General features: G+C 38.7%; 1 protein-coding gene across 10 annotated transcripts in view; it reads left to right on the top strand.

Moving 5' to 3' along the window:
* ZMYND11 (zinc finger MYND-type containing 11) overlaps positions 1-17,699 on the top strand; it is a 177,295-nt gene that overhangs the window by 133,067 nt on the left and 26,529 nt on the right. For 7 of the 10 annotated variants that reach the window (XM_075922725.2, XM_075922718.2, XM_075922720.2 and 4 more), the window contains 4 exons: positions 1,473-1,517; positions 4,376-4,537; positions 16,020-16,097; positions 16,524-16,616. In XM_075922725.2, the coding sequence (XP_075778840.1) occupies positions 1,473-1,517; positions 4,376-4,537; positions 16,020-16,097; positions 16,524-16,616 (378 nt within the window). The remainder of the gene's footprint in view (positions 1-1,472; positions 1,518-4,375; positions 4,538-16,019; positions 16,098-16,523; positions 16,617-17,699) is intronic. The other 3 variants (XM_075922726.2, XM_075922724.2, XM_075922727.2) reach the window with 2 other exon arrangements.

Here is a 17,699-nt window from a genome sequence, read left to right as displayed (position 1 = left end):
TCCAGCATGCTGGAGGACCAGGGGATGATGGTAAATTAAAAATGCTGGTTGACTGAGAGAGAGAGGTTTGGAGTGGGGGGGGGGGGGGGGTGTTGTGGGGCAAGGGTGAGAGAGACTCTGTGAGGGGCATTGGGTCTGGCAGGGGGCTAGGGTGTGGGAGGGGCTAAAGTGCCAGAAGGGGGGCAGGCGTTCATCTCTGGCAGGCAGAAACAGGAGACTCTGCTGCAAGCAGGCACACTGTCTCCATCAACAGCTGTCATCTCCCCACAGCTTCTACTGGCAACAGTTCCCAACCAATGGATTAGGAACTGCAGAGTCAGCGCTGGGAGAGGGGTTATGGAGAGGGGCCCAGACACTCCTCTGCCTGCAACAGTAGGGATGGGGAGTCACTCGCAGGGGCTGCTAGATGTGAGCAACCTCCCCGCCCCCATCCTGCACCCTAAGCCCCAAGTCTTCTTCCAGACCCCAACTTCCTCCCAGAGCATACCTTGCAGCCCCTCCTATGCCCCAATCTCCTGCCAGCTCTGCATCAATCACACTGTAAAGCAGACTTTTTATGCAGATCAGAAATGCCAGTTTATTGAACTTGCCGATTGGTGAAGTGCCGGATAAAAGGGCTTTTACTGTAATTCTGCATAGCATAATCTTTGCTGCTTAAATACAGACTGCAAAACATATATTTGCTGCCCTGCTAATACATGCACCTATAAGTCAAGGAACAGCTGAATTAAATGAGTTTTATGTTGTATCTAAGCTATGTAACTTTACTGCCAAGTCAGCTTCCTCTTGGGGGCCATGGCCAGCCTCTGGGTGCCAGTGAACCAGTGAACTTTAGCAGTGGGGCAGCTGCTGGATGGGGATTCCCTTTTTCTGCCAGTGCAACAAAGCCAGAGGTTTCCCTAGCTATTTGCAAGAAAAAAAACCAAAACTTGGCACATTGGGTACTTGCAGTGGAGTTCATTCCAAACGGCCCCCATGAATTTGTATCCTCTTGTATTTCATAAGCCTATCTTAAGGACTATGAATTTGTAACGCGATAGTACAGCTGCTGCCAATACACAATAAATAAGGTATTTTCTTAATTTGCTGAAGAATTGACACCAGCACAGTGGATTCATATCAGAGTTGCATTTTAGTCTCTCTCACATTTTTGGAGATTTCAGAAGTTAAATGCTGCTGAGTTTTGGGGGCCAAGAGGGTTTGGGGTTTTTATTTTTTGTTTTTGTTTTTTTCCCTTAAGTAGCGTAAGTGCATGGGACAGGTTTTGGTACCACACTAAAATGTGATGAAAATGCTAGTAGATAAGGTAGTATGCAAAATTTGTAGGAGGAAATGTATACAAACAGAGGATAGTAGTGACTATATGATTTCCCCATCACCATGTTTGAATTACTTCTAGACTGTGTATATCCTGATAATACAGTGGATTAACAGTATAGATACCAAGATGTTTTGTTCTTTTATTTTGAAAGGCCTACAGTATGCAGCCTTTCTCCCGGACAACAGCAAAAAACAAGGTGAACAACTTTTGCACTATGTGGTCTTAAACTGTTATTTTCTGTTATTTTCTGCTACATTTCTATCTTTCATTAGGATAGTTTAGATTACTGCATCTTGTTTTTAGAGTTATTTTATTTATCTCACCATCATCATCCTTATCACTTCCAGATCTAAGTTTTTAGCCGATACTGTGTATTTCTAGTTTAATTTTTTTCTCTCTTGGTGGCAGCTGGAAGTGGTTACTCGGGTGTTAAACTTCAAGATGTGTAGTTGCAGTGGTAGCTCTTTAATCAGTTCTTTTCGGAGTGGGTGATGACACCTGGTGGTAAACTTTGTAAATGCAGACTTAGCTATGATTGTTCTTGGCTCTATTTTAAGAACTTGTACCTGCTGTGACAAGAACATTGGCAGTCAGACTTTATTTAAATAACTCTAGTTTCCTGCAAGGGCAATATGTTGGCCAGAATCTGCTTCCATTAACTTCCATGCAAACCAACTGAAGAAAATGAGGTTTTATTACTGTTAGAGGATAATTTATTTGTGTAACCTGACTGTTGAAGCCAGTAGTGTATTTTTACAAGGAATATTTTGTTGTTTATTTTTTTTTTAAGATAATGAATACTGTGCATAAAATGAGTTTTATTTTTATATACATGCATTTTATGTACTTCAATTAACTGAAAATACCTTCTATGAAAAGGATGAAAAGTACAGAGAAATTTGTTTTCAAAACCTTATAGAGGGAATGCTACCGTCTACTGCTGTTTTATTTAAGATCATTCATGATTTTTGGCTTGGCCATTTCCTTTTTCTTCCCAGCAAGCGTATTTGACCATTGTCATAAAACCTTGCATTCAACTGGTAGTATATTTCAACATAAGTGGCATATCTGGAATATACTCAAATATTTAGTTCTTTCAGTAATCTCTACAAAATTGTGAACTACCTAATTGTATGGTAAAATACCTTCCCCTCAGTAGCTACAACAAATGGATTTGAGTCATCTTTATTTTTATTTAGGAAAATTTGCAATCAAAAGCTAATTTTCTCTCTTAGTTGGCCTTCTTGCTATGGTTGAAGTTTTGCAAAGTTATGTACAGATGAATAGTATTATAGGAAATGGAAAATGAACCTAAATTGATGTTTCATCTTAATATCACTTTGTTAGTATAGTAGCAAATCAAATATGTATTTTAGTTGTAGTTAAAATGTTCTGATGAAAGAACTCTGAAGTGTATTGCTATTGTACTTTGTTGAAGTCAGTATACTGTATGGACATCATAAAATTTATCAGAGCTGAGGCTAACACATTTTGAAAATTAGATCCCGTGAGTAAAAAAGACAAAAGTCTTATTATATCGTGAGCTACAGATCTGAACAACATATTAATATTTTCATCCCCAAGGTTCTGAGTTCAAAGAGAAGCTGATGAAGGTTAAAAAAATACTGTCCTGGTTAGCATTAATATTATGTGTTCTGGGGCGTAGAAGATCTGGGTTTGGGATTACCATTGCATCCAAGGGTATTTTCTACTCAGGAGGGTCATGGAGACAATAGAGTTATTCTTCAGGGTCCAGAAAATGATGACTGCCACTTGCTGTATAAGCATCTACTAAGCAACAGTGGAGATGCTATATTGGAGGAGGTCACTCGCATGCAAAGAGTAAAGTGACAGTAGTTCCCAGGCATGGAGAAAAGAAGTGAGGATTCTCATGACTCTGGACCAGACTTGGTCGGACCAGACTTGGTCAGACCAGATGTGGTGAGAACATCTTTTCCAACAGCTGATTCCACAAGATGAGGGTAAAAAATAATTTGGTCATACTTAATCAGAATAATTCTTTTACAAAGCATGAAAACCAATTGAACAGTGCAGTATTTGCAATTGAAAGGACTCAGAGTGATACCTGAACTAGGAAAGATATTTTCTGTTCTAAGCAGAGGGGAAACTGCATTTCAGATAACACTGGCAAATGTAAACATCATTTAATTCTGACCACTCAAAATTCTGTCTATATTTTAGTCTTATAGACTTCTAGGGCTAAATTCTGCCTGCAGTCACATTCATGATCCTCTTATTGACGTCAGTGAGGATTACACATATGTATCAGGTCAGAATTTCACAGTCAAGACTAAATTTTCAAGGAAGAATGTATCAGAACACATCTGTATATCAATAGAATCACATTCCTTATCTTCCAGGCAGGGCTCCAGGAATAATCTCAGTAATGTCCAGCACTATAGATAAAACTTTTTTTCTTTCTGAATTGTATGGGGATGGCTCATCAGAATTTTTTGTGCAATAGTTCATTATTTTATTCTTTGTAATTCACACTTTAGAACTGAAAACCTGTCATTTCTAAGAGAGTAGGACACTTTTAGGCCCCACCCTTTCGTAATGTATGTAAGAAAATACACCACATCTATGGAAAGGAAAAAGAGAACACTGATCTGCAATTTGTTAAGGTCCAGTGCTAAGCACAAATGTTTGTTTGGGTAGTCTAACAATTAAGTATTTTAATAAAAGGTTAATAGCTTATATCTTACAAGACTAGAACCAAGAACACTTTTATTGTGGAGATTTTTAATGTATAGTTTGGGACATAGCTCATATTTGGGTTTGTGTTACTAACCAGACATTAAAAGAAATAAAGTCTAGAATTCATATTATGTTTAGTTAGAGTGTGTTACATTAATAAAATTATTTTAGGATATAGGTTTTCTTTCCTGGTTTTTAAACACAAATGAGGTACAGTACACATCTTTAAATGTTTATAATATCTAACTGCTGCTGGACTTTAAGAAGTATCAATTTTGTTCTTAGTTGTTGCAGATAATGAAAATATCATACCAAATTATTTTGTATTTTTTGTAGGACTGGGAAACAGAAAATCATGACTGGTATTGTTTTGAATGCCATTTGCCTGGAGAGGTGTTGATATGTGACCTGTGTTTTCGTGTGTATCATTCCAAGTGTTTGTCTGATGAGTTCAGGCTTAGAGACAGCAGTAGTCACTGGCAGTGCCCAGTTTGCAGGGTGAGTACCTATGAGCTTTAATGTGCTGATTAGAGGGTTGATACTCATTAATAGTTTCATTAAGGTGGCACAGATGGCCTGGCCAGGTTAATGGATTAAGTACTGTCTATTGAAAATAATGATACATACATAGTGTACCTACACAAAGATTCTAGAATACTGTCCATACAGATGACTACTTTTTTGAAGTTTCCAGGAAGTTTGTATAACAGTAAAATAGATAAATGTAATGCTTCTTCACTATAAACTTGTCAGTGTTTCTTAATGCTGCTATGGTTTTCAGCACTAAGAAGTTAATGCATTCTGTGTATGCAACTTGCTGTGAAGTATATAATCCATACACTTCATAGAAACCTTATAAGGTTTCATTGTATCTAGCAAAACTTCTATATCTTCATTACTACCCTTTTTGTGCCCATTAAATATTTTGAATTGCACCCTGTCCACTTGTATCAGATCCTGAGGTAGCTTTTGCTATTGTTGATAAATGATCTGTGATGAGGGAATGAAAAGATGAAGATCAAATGGAATAGTCAGGTAGGTATTTAGGTAGATTTCGTAATTATACTTATTCATTTTCCCATTGAATTTTTATTTATTTATATGAACGCATACAGTGGTGGAGTGTATGTAGAAAAGTGTGTCTGTGTGAATGTAATGCATGATTGTAGTGTATTATGGAAATCTTTATCATAAGTATATAAAATACTACTCAAGATGCTATTTATTTAATTTATGGTCATTTTAAATATAGTGTGTTTTTCTGAATCACAACGTGAATTTTTGCAGATTAATGATCATATTATTGAGACTTTTACTTTACTAGAATATTGTTATGCATTATAAAAATCAGAGGCATACTACGACAGCTTCCAAAAATATGGGACAAAATCCTGGCCTTACTGATGTGGGTAGAGTGTTCCCATTGGCTTCAGTCAAACCAGGATTTCACCCATTGCCTCAATATATTACTTTTCTTTTCAAGTTTTTGTCCTAATGAGCATGATGAGAGAAGAATAGTTTTTATGTGCACTACAGAGCAGGGATGTTTTCTACATGCCATTAGGCAAACCTAAACATCCACATCATGCTATTGTTCATTGACACCTGGTCTTGAATCAGCCAGCTACATCCTCTTACTGATAGTATTCCTGCATATGCTCAAGGTGTGGGCAAAGGGCACATTCTGAGCCTTAATTAAATGGAAGGAAAACTACATCTGAATTCTTACTAGAGACACTACTGGCACAGAAAGGCATTCAACCTTTTACTAGTTGCTTTGCGGCATTTGGATGCTGAAAGTGAGATAAGAGTCCCTAGAAGTACGTTTAGAACCAGATCTTATGCAGCAAGCCAGAATGTGTGTACCCCCTCTCTTTATGCTGCAGAAAAACTGTTGGAGACCACACAGTTTGTTTCTTTTAAAAGAAACACAGTTCTCTTAGCTCTTACTTGACAATCATCCGGATGCTAATTGTAAAAAGCCACACTCCTTGAGTCAGGGCAGTCACTGTCGCATGTAAGAAACACACACACAAAAGTCACAGATGCAGTTAAAATTAGACATAGTAGACCAAATACCTAACTCTGCTCTAGCTGTGAGGTTGTTTTAAGTAGCAGCTGGGGACCAAGAGGGTACAAAGATGACTTAAAGCAGTAGTGGAGAACCTAAGGCCCGGGGCTGGATGCAACCCCAGGCTTGCCTGGATCTGGACCCTGAGGCCAGCCCCTCTCACTGGCCCTCTGCAGGGCTAGAGCACACAAAATCTACTAGCCTGGGCCCCCCAAGGCTCTGGTATGCAAGGGGAATTTGGAGAGTTTCTTTCTCCTTCTCAGTCCGGGGCCACGTCAGTGAGAGTTTGGTTTTGGTTTTTTTGCTTCCCACTTGTGTATGGCTCCCAACCGATTTTTCTGTGAGTCATCTGCCCCCAACCCAAAAAAGGTTCCCTACTCCTGACTTCAAGCCATTTTCTTCCCCCTCTCAGGTGTTGTGATATGACCACAGTCACGTCAGAGGGTCTGGTTCATTTTCCAATGTATACAAATAGCTGGGCAGCCATTTTTTAGATACATTTTACTTTCATCCTGGAATCTTGAATTCCATTAGTTTATGCTGATATTAAACAAACATTTACATTGCAGAAAATATTTTGAAACTCATCTGCTCTTCCATGAATGATGTGCACTTGTGCCTACTGGTCCATGTTTTATCTCCTTGATAACACGTTTATTGACCTGTGCGATTCATTCATTTTCTGACCCAAAAAACCCTGCAGCTCACAGAATTGCACAGTGACTTGCACAGTGACTATCAGCCTCTTCCCCAAAAGACTTCCATTTTGTAATAGGAATACCACTCACCCTTCTCCCCCACAACAGCATTGCTTGCTTGCTAGCTTTCTGCTTAACCAAACTTACTTCCCACCCACATCAAATTCTGCAGCAATGTACTAGTAGATCCTCTGCAGACTCTGGAGGAAAGAGAGGGATTGAAATGCTGATTAGTCCCACACGCCTGTCAACTGGTTTGGGAAATATTCTGTATTTTATGACTATCTCCAGCAGGGGATTATCCATTCTAATTTTATTTTAAAAGAGAGAGAGCAACAGAGCACGAGAGAGAATCCTCAAACTCATAACTGATTGACTGGTTGATGCTCAAAGGACATAACAGAGCTTAGCTATCTTGGGAAGGGGCAGAGGGATTTACTTTGCGTTGTCAGCAGTAAATGTATATACATTTAAGCAAAATATTAACTGGGCCAAAAAGTATGCATGTCTAGTAATATTTTACTCTGCCAATGCATAGAATGTTTCAAAGGTGAAGGGAAAGTGTGTTTTGAAACAGTATATCAGAGAACTAATATTACAAACAATAATTCATTCTTATTAAAAGGTTTTCCATGTAATGCTGCCCAGGTCATCTGGTCTGTGAACTCTTCAGCACTCAGTTGCTGGGTGTGCTTCAGTCACTCAAAGCAGCTTTATTTCATTCACCTGCTTGCTCCAGAAACATTTTACAAAGGACATCATTCTCAAAGATGTTTTGTAATTTTAAAATATGTTTCCCTCTACAATGTTTATTGCAGTTCTTGGAATCATGGTTCTGACATTTGCTTTCTTTCATTCACATGACGAGCTTCTGGGCTCTTTAATTTTAAAGGATTAGGGTGAATAATTGGGTATTACTGCACAGCTTTTAGCATTGCTAAGATGATACAGAGTCAGGCATAGGTTCAAATCCAACCTGGGTTAGTAGTATTAGTTAGTAGCAGCCCAGTTTCTGGTTGATAGGTCACAACAGAGAAACCAACTATCAACTGAGTATTAAGACCAGATAGCTTTTCACCTGTAACAAAATGGTCCCTTCAGGACTTGGGAAGATTGCAATGGTTTGGTTTCCTATTAGGTAGATAAAAGGAAGAATTTCATTTCCATGGCTATTGATTTGCCACCTACTAGGGAAACTAAAAAGAAAATAATACTAGGAAAAATTACTGAATTATTTGTTTGGGGAAAATTGATGCACACAAAGACTTACATGAACTTCATAAATAGAAATAAAAACAGGTCAGTTTTTGAGTGTTACCAACTGTGATTATGTCCTTTTAAGAATTTCATAAGAAAGAAAAAGAAGATGGAAAAGCAGTATGATCGTTTGCACGTCTACCCCAGGACTAGATTAAACTTCCGATAATCCGGCACCTTTAGGACCCAGGGGGTGCCGGATTATCAGAAATGCCGGACTATCAGAAGGGGGGGCTATGAGGGGTCTGTGGTTGGGTGGGGGGGATGCCACCCCAGACCCCTCATAGCCCCCCGTTCCAATAGTCCGGCTCTGCCCCAGGCGTCCCCGATTCAGCGGCTGAATTGGGGACGCCTGCAGCAGAGCAGCTGGGGTGCTGCTGGGTTGGTCCGGTAGTGCCGCCCCTCGGCGCTGTGAGACCAACCCGGCAGCACCCCAGCTGCTCTTTGGGATGTCTGATCAGCGGCTGACTCCAGGAAGCCCGGGGCAGAGCTGCTCTGGAATCAGCCGCTGGTCAGTTTCAGCAGCGGCTGAATAGGGGCGCCTGGGGCAGAGCAGCTGGGGTGCTGCTGGGGTGGTCCCGCAGCGCCGAGGAGCAGAGCTACGGGACCAACCCAGCAGCACCCCAGCTGCTCTGCCCCAGGCATCCCTGATTCAGCTGCTAGTCAGTTTCAGCAGCGGTTGAATTGGGGAAGCCGGGCGCAGAGCAGCTCCAATTGTCCGGCTGCCCCGAGCACTTCCAGATTCCTGATGGTGCTGGACCATCAGGAGTGCCGGAGCATTAGATGCTGGACTAATGGAGTTTTACTGTACTTGGCTAGATTTGGCCTCAACTAGGTCCTAGTGCATTCTTGATCAGCTCATCATTATAATTTGCATTTTTCATCCAAGGGCTTTCAAATAATTATGGCTGGGATAATGAACTCAGAGAGGTTAAGAGATTAAATACCAGGTGAACTGTATTATGTAAATTCTAGTGCTCAGTAGTGTGAAGCTGTTCATGGTAGAAAGATTAACAGTGGAAATACTATCTGCATTTTAGATATAGTATGTTGAGAGGAGGAACACTTACAGTACAGAAGTGAAGAAACACAGAAGGATGAGGGTTATATCAGTGCAATAATTTAGTTACTCAGGTTCGATTTGTGCAGATTGTAGTGGTCACTGGAAATTATTTTTTTTAATATAAAATACGAGACATGATCGACGAGAAGAGTTCTCCTGAATTTAAAAGGTAAATTACCTCCCTGACAGAATGCATGGAAAGCATTCTCTACTTAAATGTTGGAGTGATTGGACAAGTGAGGCATGGAGACAACACAATCGGAGACAATACTGGGTAAGTATAATACAGAGTTAAAGGAATTTCCAGATCAGTGGTAGAGCTGGAAGGAGATTTTAGGAGCCTGGACACCCAGCCCCTGCCATGTGTGCCCTGTGCAAGCTGTGTGCTTGTGCAGTTGTTCAGGAGAGATTCAAATGATGCCCTAGCTGATTAGCAGAGCACTCACAGCTACGTTTGTATTTCTTCTGGTGGTGCACACTTGCATATACCTCAGTGAACATAATTATTCTGCACATGAATGGAAAAAAAATCTGAATATGGATGGAAAAGTTTAGAGGGAACATTGGTGCTGTATTCATATCACATCATAAATTTTCATTCCAAAGAGTGCCAAAGCACTTTACAAAAATAAACTGATGTTCCAATTAAAGAGCAGCATTCCTGAAACACTTACAGATACACAATCAAGGAGCCAGGCTGAAGCCTTGGTCCTTTAGCTCTCAAAGCACATGTAACTTCTACATGATAACTCTTGTAGCTGCCAGTAGTAGATCCTTCCCAATACATATATGTGTTCTATATATACACACTAACAAAGCCAACTCTTTGCAATCTATTGGTATCACAAGGCAAGGCAGCAAAATAACTTCATAAATTGGCCTGATCCAACTCCATATGAAGCCAATGTAGGAATTCCCCCTGGACTTCAGTGGAAATCTACTTAAACAGGAGGGCTAGTGCCTGGCAGGAAAGAGTTACGCTGGCAGAGGTTGGGAAGACTTATACAGTGTACTGCCTCACTGCACTGTGCCTGGCTATTCCAATGTCAAAAGTACACAAATTCATATGGTTTTCTCACACCCAAAAACGAGAGAATAAATGAGTACTAAACCTGATTCTCATTCACACTGAGGCCCCCCCCTCCCCTTATACTCTGCTAGGTCTTTGTGGAAGGGTCTTAAAAGTGGATGTGATTATAATTTACTCCTGATTAAAGGCCCCTTTGCACTGCAAGAGCAATATAATAGAATTTCAATATGCCTAAAAATCAGGCCCATATCTAACATTATCCATCCTCTTTTAAGTACCTTGAGTTTGACTGCTCTAACAATATTTTGAGTACTATATTTAGAAGTACTGATTTTGTGTATTACCACATGAATATGTAACAGCTTTTTTATATGATAATAAGACTTTCAATGGTGCACTTTCCCAACATGGCTTCCAAACTGAGCACAAGCAACAAATACCTGATGGAGGGCAAATCTTTGTGGAGCAGTATAAGAAAACTTTATTGAAGAGGTGTTTGAAATTTGTATGCACAGGAGACTACCCAAAAGTAAAAAGGCATTTTTCTAGTTCTTCCACTTTCATTAGTTAAATTCATTACTTTTGAAATTTTTTAGATGTCCAAACTGCAAGTAAATGTTTTCCTAAAATAAACCAGTGTGGAGAAAGGGGGAGAAGTATAAAGATCCTGGCCAAACTGGCTAGTTAATTCTGGTACTGTCGTTTTCATCACCATTTGTGAATAACAGCAAAGCCAGATACCTGTCTTTTTATTAAAGTCTTAGATATCAGATTACAACTCATTTATCCTATATATGCTCTTTACAGATCTCTCTTTCAGATCAAGGCATGAAAAATATACTAATTTGGGGGTATTTTTGGCAAATGATGAATGTAAGACTATGTTAGAAGGGAAAATACAGAGAGATTGGGCTATGCAAGTGAATTTTATTATGTCCTAATGAGTTTCAGTATATTCAAATACTGTGTCATTAGAAGCACACATATTGCACTCTATTGCATATTTAAAATGATAACTTAAAATGATATCAGCTAATTCCCAGTTATCTTTTAATACCCATTTAGGTTTATGTGCAGTAGAAATATATTTTTTGTAAGACAGCAGTTGAGATGGATTTAAACAAATCGGGGTCTCAGAGCAGGTAAAATTAATCATGGAGATATGTAAGGTCATGCACATTGACAAAATAAAATGCAGACAGAATCTAGAAAAAAGGCCTATGTACCATTTAAGCCCTGAACATAGGCTTTAGGTATGACATGAGTGCTAGTCAGGAGTTTTGCACAGCAGTGAATTTTAACCTGTGATTGCAACCTTGTGTGAGGAGAAAGGCTTAATGTTGATGTGGCTAGCACAATAAAGATATATGTTCAATAGATATATGTAACAAAGATATATGTAACAAAAATTAAAACTATAGTATTTAGGATTATAAAGATGTGAGCCCAGTTCTCTAAGGATATTCATCTGATTAAATAATGCTATGCATGCTTTCATCTGGAGTTGTGTATCCAACTTTGGTCCCTTTGCTTTAAGTAAGATATCGTGGACATTATCAAAGTCCTGAGAAGAGCAGATTATGCACTTGCCATAATAAAAAAATACCCTTCAGAAGGAGTAAAGGCAAAATGAAATGAGACTCAATTAAATACTATCCATTGTTAACCTTAATATGAAAGAGTTTGGGCCTTAAATATGTAATTATAAAAAGTAAAAATGGTACCTCTGTACTCAACAAATCTGCTCCCTCTATGTATTCAGAGTCATCCCTTTATAGTCTAGTGAGAGAAATATAATTTTCTAAAAATTAGTTGCAAACCTTATTAAAGACCATGGTTTGCACAGGTTTCACTGAAGTCGTAATTTGAAAACTTGGAGGTTACAGAGAAGTAACTCTGAGACTAATTTAGTCTATAAAATTACCATAGTGGTAACAATGAGATGGTAAGTACTCAACCAGACACTCAGTCACCAGGCTATGTATTCAAGGGTGGGAGGTAGAGAAAAATAAAACAAAAAAATTTCTTTTTGTTTGTGAATTGATCACATGGAAACCACTGAGTGATAATTGTTATGTGATCATAGAAATCCCCTTGAGACTGTTACTTGATGTGCTAAAAATAACACTGAGCCCACCTACCTGCTTTCTGGGGCACCCCACCACCTGTTCTGCTGAGCCGCCTGCAGTGATGACATAGAGTTGGGGTTATAGCCCACATCAACGTAATGTACACACTGAGATCAGATCAGCTCTGGGAAGGCTCAGTCAAAGTGACTTAAAGTACCATGTTCACAGCCCCAATGAGACCAGAACCCCAGATAAATCGATCTTACTCTGCATACATTTTATATTGACCAAGCTCATAAAATGTTTGCCTCCTTTAGCAATAAAAGAGAGACATATACAGCTGTTGTCTCCCTATGGTAACAATTAATTACACTGGGATTATTAATAAACAAAAGTGATTTTATTAAGTATAAAAATAGGATTTAAATGGTTGCAAGTAATAGCAGACAGAGAAAAGTAAAATAAAGCAAAGCATGCCAGCTAAGCCTAATAATCTAAGAAACCTGTTACATGCAAATTCTAATTATTGGAGTTTTAATAATCTTTTCTCACAAGCTGGGCCTGACTCCCAATTTGGGCCTGATCCTTCCTCTTGTTCAGATTAAAATGTTTCCAACAATAACCATGGGTTGAAGCAGGGGTCCTTGCATCTAGCAGTTCTCAGTATTGTTTGCTTTCCTACCTTCACATCTCTTTTGCCAAAGGCAGGAACTGTTTATGGTCAGTTTAAACTTTTTCAGAATTCCAGTGGAAAAGTATAGCATCCAAAATGGGTTCCAGCATCATGTGATGTGGTCACGTGTCTTGGCAGGATTAATGTATAATACAGGTTTACAGGAAAAACAATACTATTAACAGTTCATTTTCTTGAGTACCAAGCCATTAGGTTCCTTGAGTACTGCTAATGACCATAACTTAACTTGTTTAGATTATTAAAGAGGTTTATGCTGATTTTTCTAACATCAAATACAGGAACGGCACATGTATACACATAGAATGTACACATGCAGCAGATTATAACTTTTTAAAATGATACCTTACAAGATGTATTTTGTATAAATCATTTGCTTTTATGCATATTCATAAGCCTATTTGCATAAATAATATGGTATGCAAATAATATGGAACCCTACATTACAGCTTTTGCAGTCTCTTTTCTGCACTGAACTGCACTTCAAATGTGAAAAACCTATAATAGGTAGCAAAAGAGCAAAGAGGAGATATCATTATAGACAATACTACATTTTAATTCATGTTAAATGGTTTCTGTTTGCCTATTTAATGATAGCAGGTATGGAATGTGGAGTTTTTTAAGCTTTCTTCCTATCTTTTGGTAGATAGTATTACCTTACTGTACCTTACTGATAAGTTGACTAGCTAACAACAGATTAAATAATACTTCGGAGAGGAACCTGTAGTCATAATACATATAGGTACATGGTACTTGTAGGTACCAATGGCATGGGACAGGATAGGAGAGAGGTTTTTAACCTGTCCTTTAAATCATCTTCTGTACCAAATGACTGGAAGATAGCTAATGTGATGCCAATTTTTTTTAAAGGGCTGTAGATGTAATCCTGGCAATTACAGGCCAGTAAATCTCACTTCAGTATTGGGCAAATTATTTGACACTATAGTAAACAACAGAATTGTTAAACACATAGATGAATATAATTTGTTGGGGGAAAATCAGCAAGGTTTCTGTAAATGCAAATCATGCCTCACCAATCTATTAGAATTGAGGGGACTCAACAAGTGTGTGGACAAAGGGGATGCAATGGATACAGTATGATACCTTTGAAAGGGGCCCTCACCAAAGGTTCTTAAACAAAATAAGCTATTATGGGATAAGAGGGAAGGGGATTGATAACTGGTTAAAAGATAGGAAATAAAGGATTGGAATAAATGGTCACTTTTCAGAATGGAGACAGGTAACAAGTGGGGTAACGTACTAGGACCAATTCTGTTAATTATATTCATATACGATCTGAAGAGAGATTGTAAATAGTGAGGTGGCAAAATTTGCAGATAATACCAATCCTCTCAAGACAGTTAAGTCAAGGCAGACTGTGAAGAGATTCAAAAAGATATCACAAAACTAGGTGACTAGGCAACAAAACAGCAGATGAATTTTAATATTGATAAATGCAAAGTAATACATATTGGAAGACATAATCCCAACTCTATGTATAAAATGATGGGGGGCTAATTTAGCTGGTATCACTCAAGAGAGAGATCTTGGAGTCGTTGTAGATAGTTCTCTGAAAACATCCACTCAATGTGCAGCAGCAGTCAAAAAAAGCAAACAGAACGTTAGGAATAATTTTAAAAAGGGATAGAGAATAAGGCAGAGAATATTTTATTGCCTCTATATAAATCCATGGTACGCCCACATCTTGAATACTTCATCTCAAAAAAGATATCTTGGCATTGGAAAAAGTTCAGAAAGGGGCAATACAAATTATTAGGGGTATGGAACAGCTGTCAGATGAGGAGAGATTAAGAAGACTGGGACTTTTCAGCTTAGAAAAGAGGATACTAAATGTGGAGATCATAGAGGTCTATAAAATCATGACTGTTGTGGAGAAAATGAATAAGGAAAAGTTATAAACTTGTTCCGGTAACAGAAGAGCTACAGGTCATTACATTAAAACAAAGAGAAGGAAGTATTTCCTCACACAATGCACAGTCAAGCTGTGGAATTCCTTGCCTGAGGAAGTTGTGAAGATCAAGACTTTAGTAGGGTTCAAGAAAGAACTAGATAAATTCATGGAGGATAGGTCCATCAATAGGTATTAACCACGATCTGTAGGAATGATGTCCCTCGCCTCTGTTTGTCAGAAGCTGGGAATGGGTATCAGGGGAGGGATCACTTGATAATTACCTGATATGTTCATTCCCTCTGGGGCACCTGGCATTCACCACTGTTGGAAGACAGGATACTGGGCTAGATGGACCTTTGTTCTGACATAGTATGACCATTCTTATGTTTTTATGTTCTTATGTTATTTTTTTTCTGATCCTTTCTTCATTTTATTTCTCAGAGCATTGACGAGATATTAAGAATACACTAAATGGAAATAAAGCACGTGATTCTTTTATAACTGAAGTCCTCAGCAAAGTACATAGTAGGGATGTTAAATATCAACTAATTGACTAATTGAATAGTTGATAATGCATTGACTATTTGATTAGTCGATAGGGCTCTATGGCTGTTGCTACACTTCAAAAGTGAAAGGGCTACGTGGAGCCTACTGACACGACACTGCTGCTTTGAAATGCCGAGAGGAGCCTGACACCAGGCTCCACAAGGCATTTCAAAGTGGCAGCACTGCCTGGAGCCCGGGGTCAGCAGGCGAATCTCCAGCTGATCCCAGGCTCCACGCAGCACTACTGCTATGAAACGCCACGTGCAGCCTGGGGACACCTCAGCTGGCCCCAGGCTACATGCGGCATTTCAAAGAGGAAAGCCACTCCCCCATCCTCCTTTGCTCCTTCTTTGTAAGGCAGCAAGGGAGGGGAAGCGACTAGTCGACAAGCCTGTCGACTATTTGATAAGCATGCACATCCCTAGTGCACAATTCATTTCTCACCATGATGTTTTGTCTGTTACTTTTGTACACTGACATTATCAATTGTGAAGAAGAGATTTCCTTTAACTAATTACATGATTTAAGGAAAATGTACCTTTTTAAAATTCTTTGTAATACAGAGGATTGCTGATATGGGATTATTTTAAGACGAGGTATTTTTTTAAAAAGTTGACTGAGTTTGTTTGTTTTTTTTAAACAGAGTATTAAAAAGAAAAACACAAGCAAGCAAGAGATGAGCACTTACCTGCGATTCATTGTCTCTCGTATGAAGGAGCGGGTGAGTCTGAAAGAATGACACTTTTCCAGTTTGGCAGTTTGCATCGAGATGTCCCCTTTATATATATGTTCTATTCAATTAAGGGTTACATTATGGTCATCCCATGCATAAGTGTGCAGGGGACACAAAGATCCATTTCTGTTTTACACATCTTCCTATGGAGTGGTTTATGTGTTTCAGTATGTACAGCCCATGGCTCAATATACAGATGAGTCATGTTTCTAGCTGGAATAGCCAACTGCAGGTACCCACACCTTCAGTGGAAAGGACTTTCTTCAGATTTTACAGAGACAAACAATCAAGGTGAAACACCTCTCTCTTTCTGTTTCTCTACCTCTAGGATGTGATTGTATGGCCCCTTTTCCCTTATATGTAAATCAATATAAAGTGATTTTTTTTTCATATACCATTTCTCTGTCCTTTCAGGCTATCGATCTAAACAAGAAGGGGAAGGACAACAAGCACCCAATGTATAGGAGGCTGGTGCACTCAGCTGTCGATGTTCCTACTATTCAAGAGGTACAATCACATACCTTCTGATTTCCTAATGGAAATTTTGTTCTGTCTGTAAAAGTGAAGCCAAAACATTATGTGGCAAAGTTTTAATGCTTGTTGTTTATTTTTATGCTTGTCTGCTATCATTTCTGTCTAGCATTAAATATAATAGCCAACCATTTCAAACTTGGATGACTAAAGCGATGCACCCAAACCCTTATACCAGCACCTAAAAATGTACCTGATTTCTAGAGGTGGAGAGTGTACTCAGTTCCCATTAGTTTTAAAGAGAGATGTGGGTGTTCTTCTCCTCCAAAAGATCAGGCTATTGATTTGGGTGCCTACAGATAGGCATCAAGGTTTGAAAATCTGGCCAATAAACAAAATGGCAATGAAACAAGCCATAAGAACGTGTTTGACCAGTTACTCAATTTTTTACTTGTTAAAGCTCTGTACAGATATCTGCTTTTCAAACATCATGATGATTCATAAAATGCTAAATGCTTTGATTGATCACATGAAGTAAAAATGACTTGAAAGGCCTTCTATGTTAATGTCTTCAAAAAATAAAATAGTGGTCTTTGTAAGGTAGTTCAATCCAAGAATTAATAAATCAAAAGAATTGGGAGCTTTCTTTATAAGGATTAAATTCTTGAATATTGCAGCTAAAATTATATATGTTGTGCTATTTATTGATAATTGTATTAATTTTTAATTGTAAATTTAGGTGTTATTTATTTTTGTTACTATAAAATAGAATTTAGTATTACTTGAAACATGAAGTTATACACATGCACAAATAATATCTGCATTAATATTTTTGGGGGAAACTACCACCAGTTGTACTCCTCCAGGGCTGTGTCTAGACTACATGCCTCTGTCAGCAGAGGCATGTAGATTAGACACATAGGCAAAGGCAAATGAAGCCGCGATTTAAATGATTGCAGCTTCATTTACATTTACATGGCTGCCGCGCTGAGCCGACAAACAGCTGATCAGCTGTTTGTCGGCTCGCGCACTAGTCTGGACACTCCCCTGTCGACATCAAAGCCCTTTGTCAGCAGCCCCGTTATTCCTCGTGGAATGAGGTTTACCGGGGCTGCCGAC

This window comes from Pelodiscus sinensis, chromosome 2 (assembly GCF_052426305.1).
Source record: "Pelodiscus sinensis isolate ZL-2025 chromosome 2, ASM5242630v1, whole genome shotgun sequence".
In the NCBI taxonomy this organism is placed as follows: Eukaryota; Metazoa; Chordata; order Testudines; family Trionychidae; genus Pelodiscus; species Pelodiscus sinensis.
The sequence above is the reverse complement of the archived record's forward strand: the minus strand, read 5'-3'. Positions and strand labels throughout refer to the sequence as shown.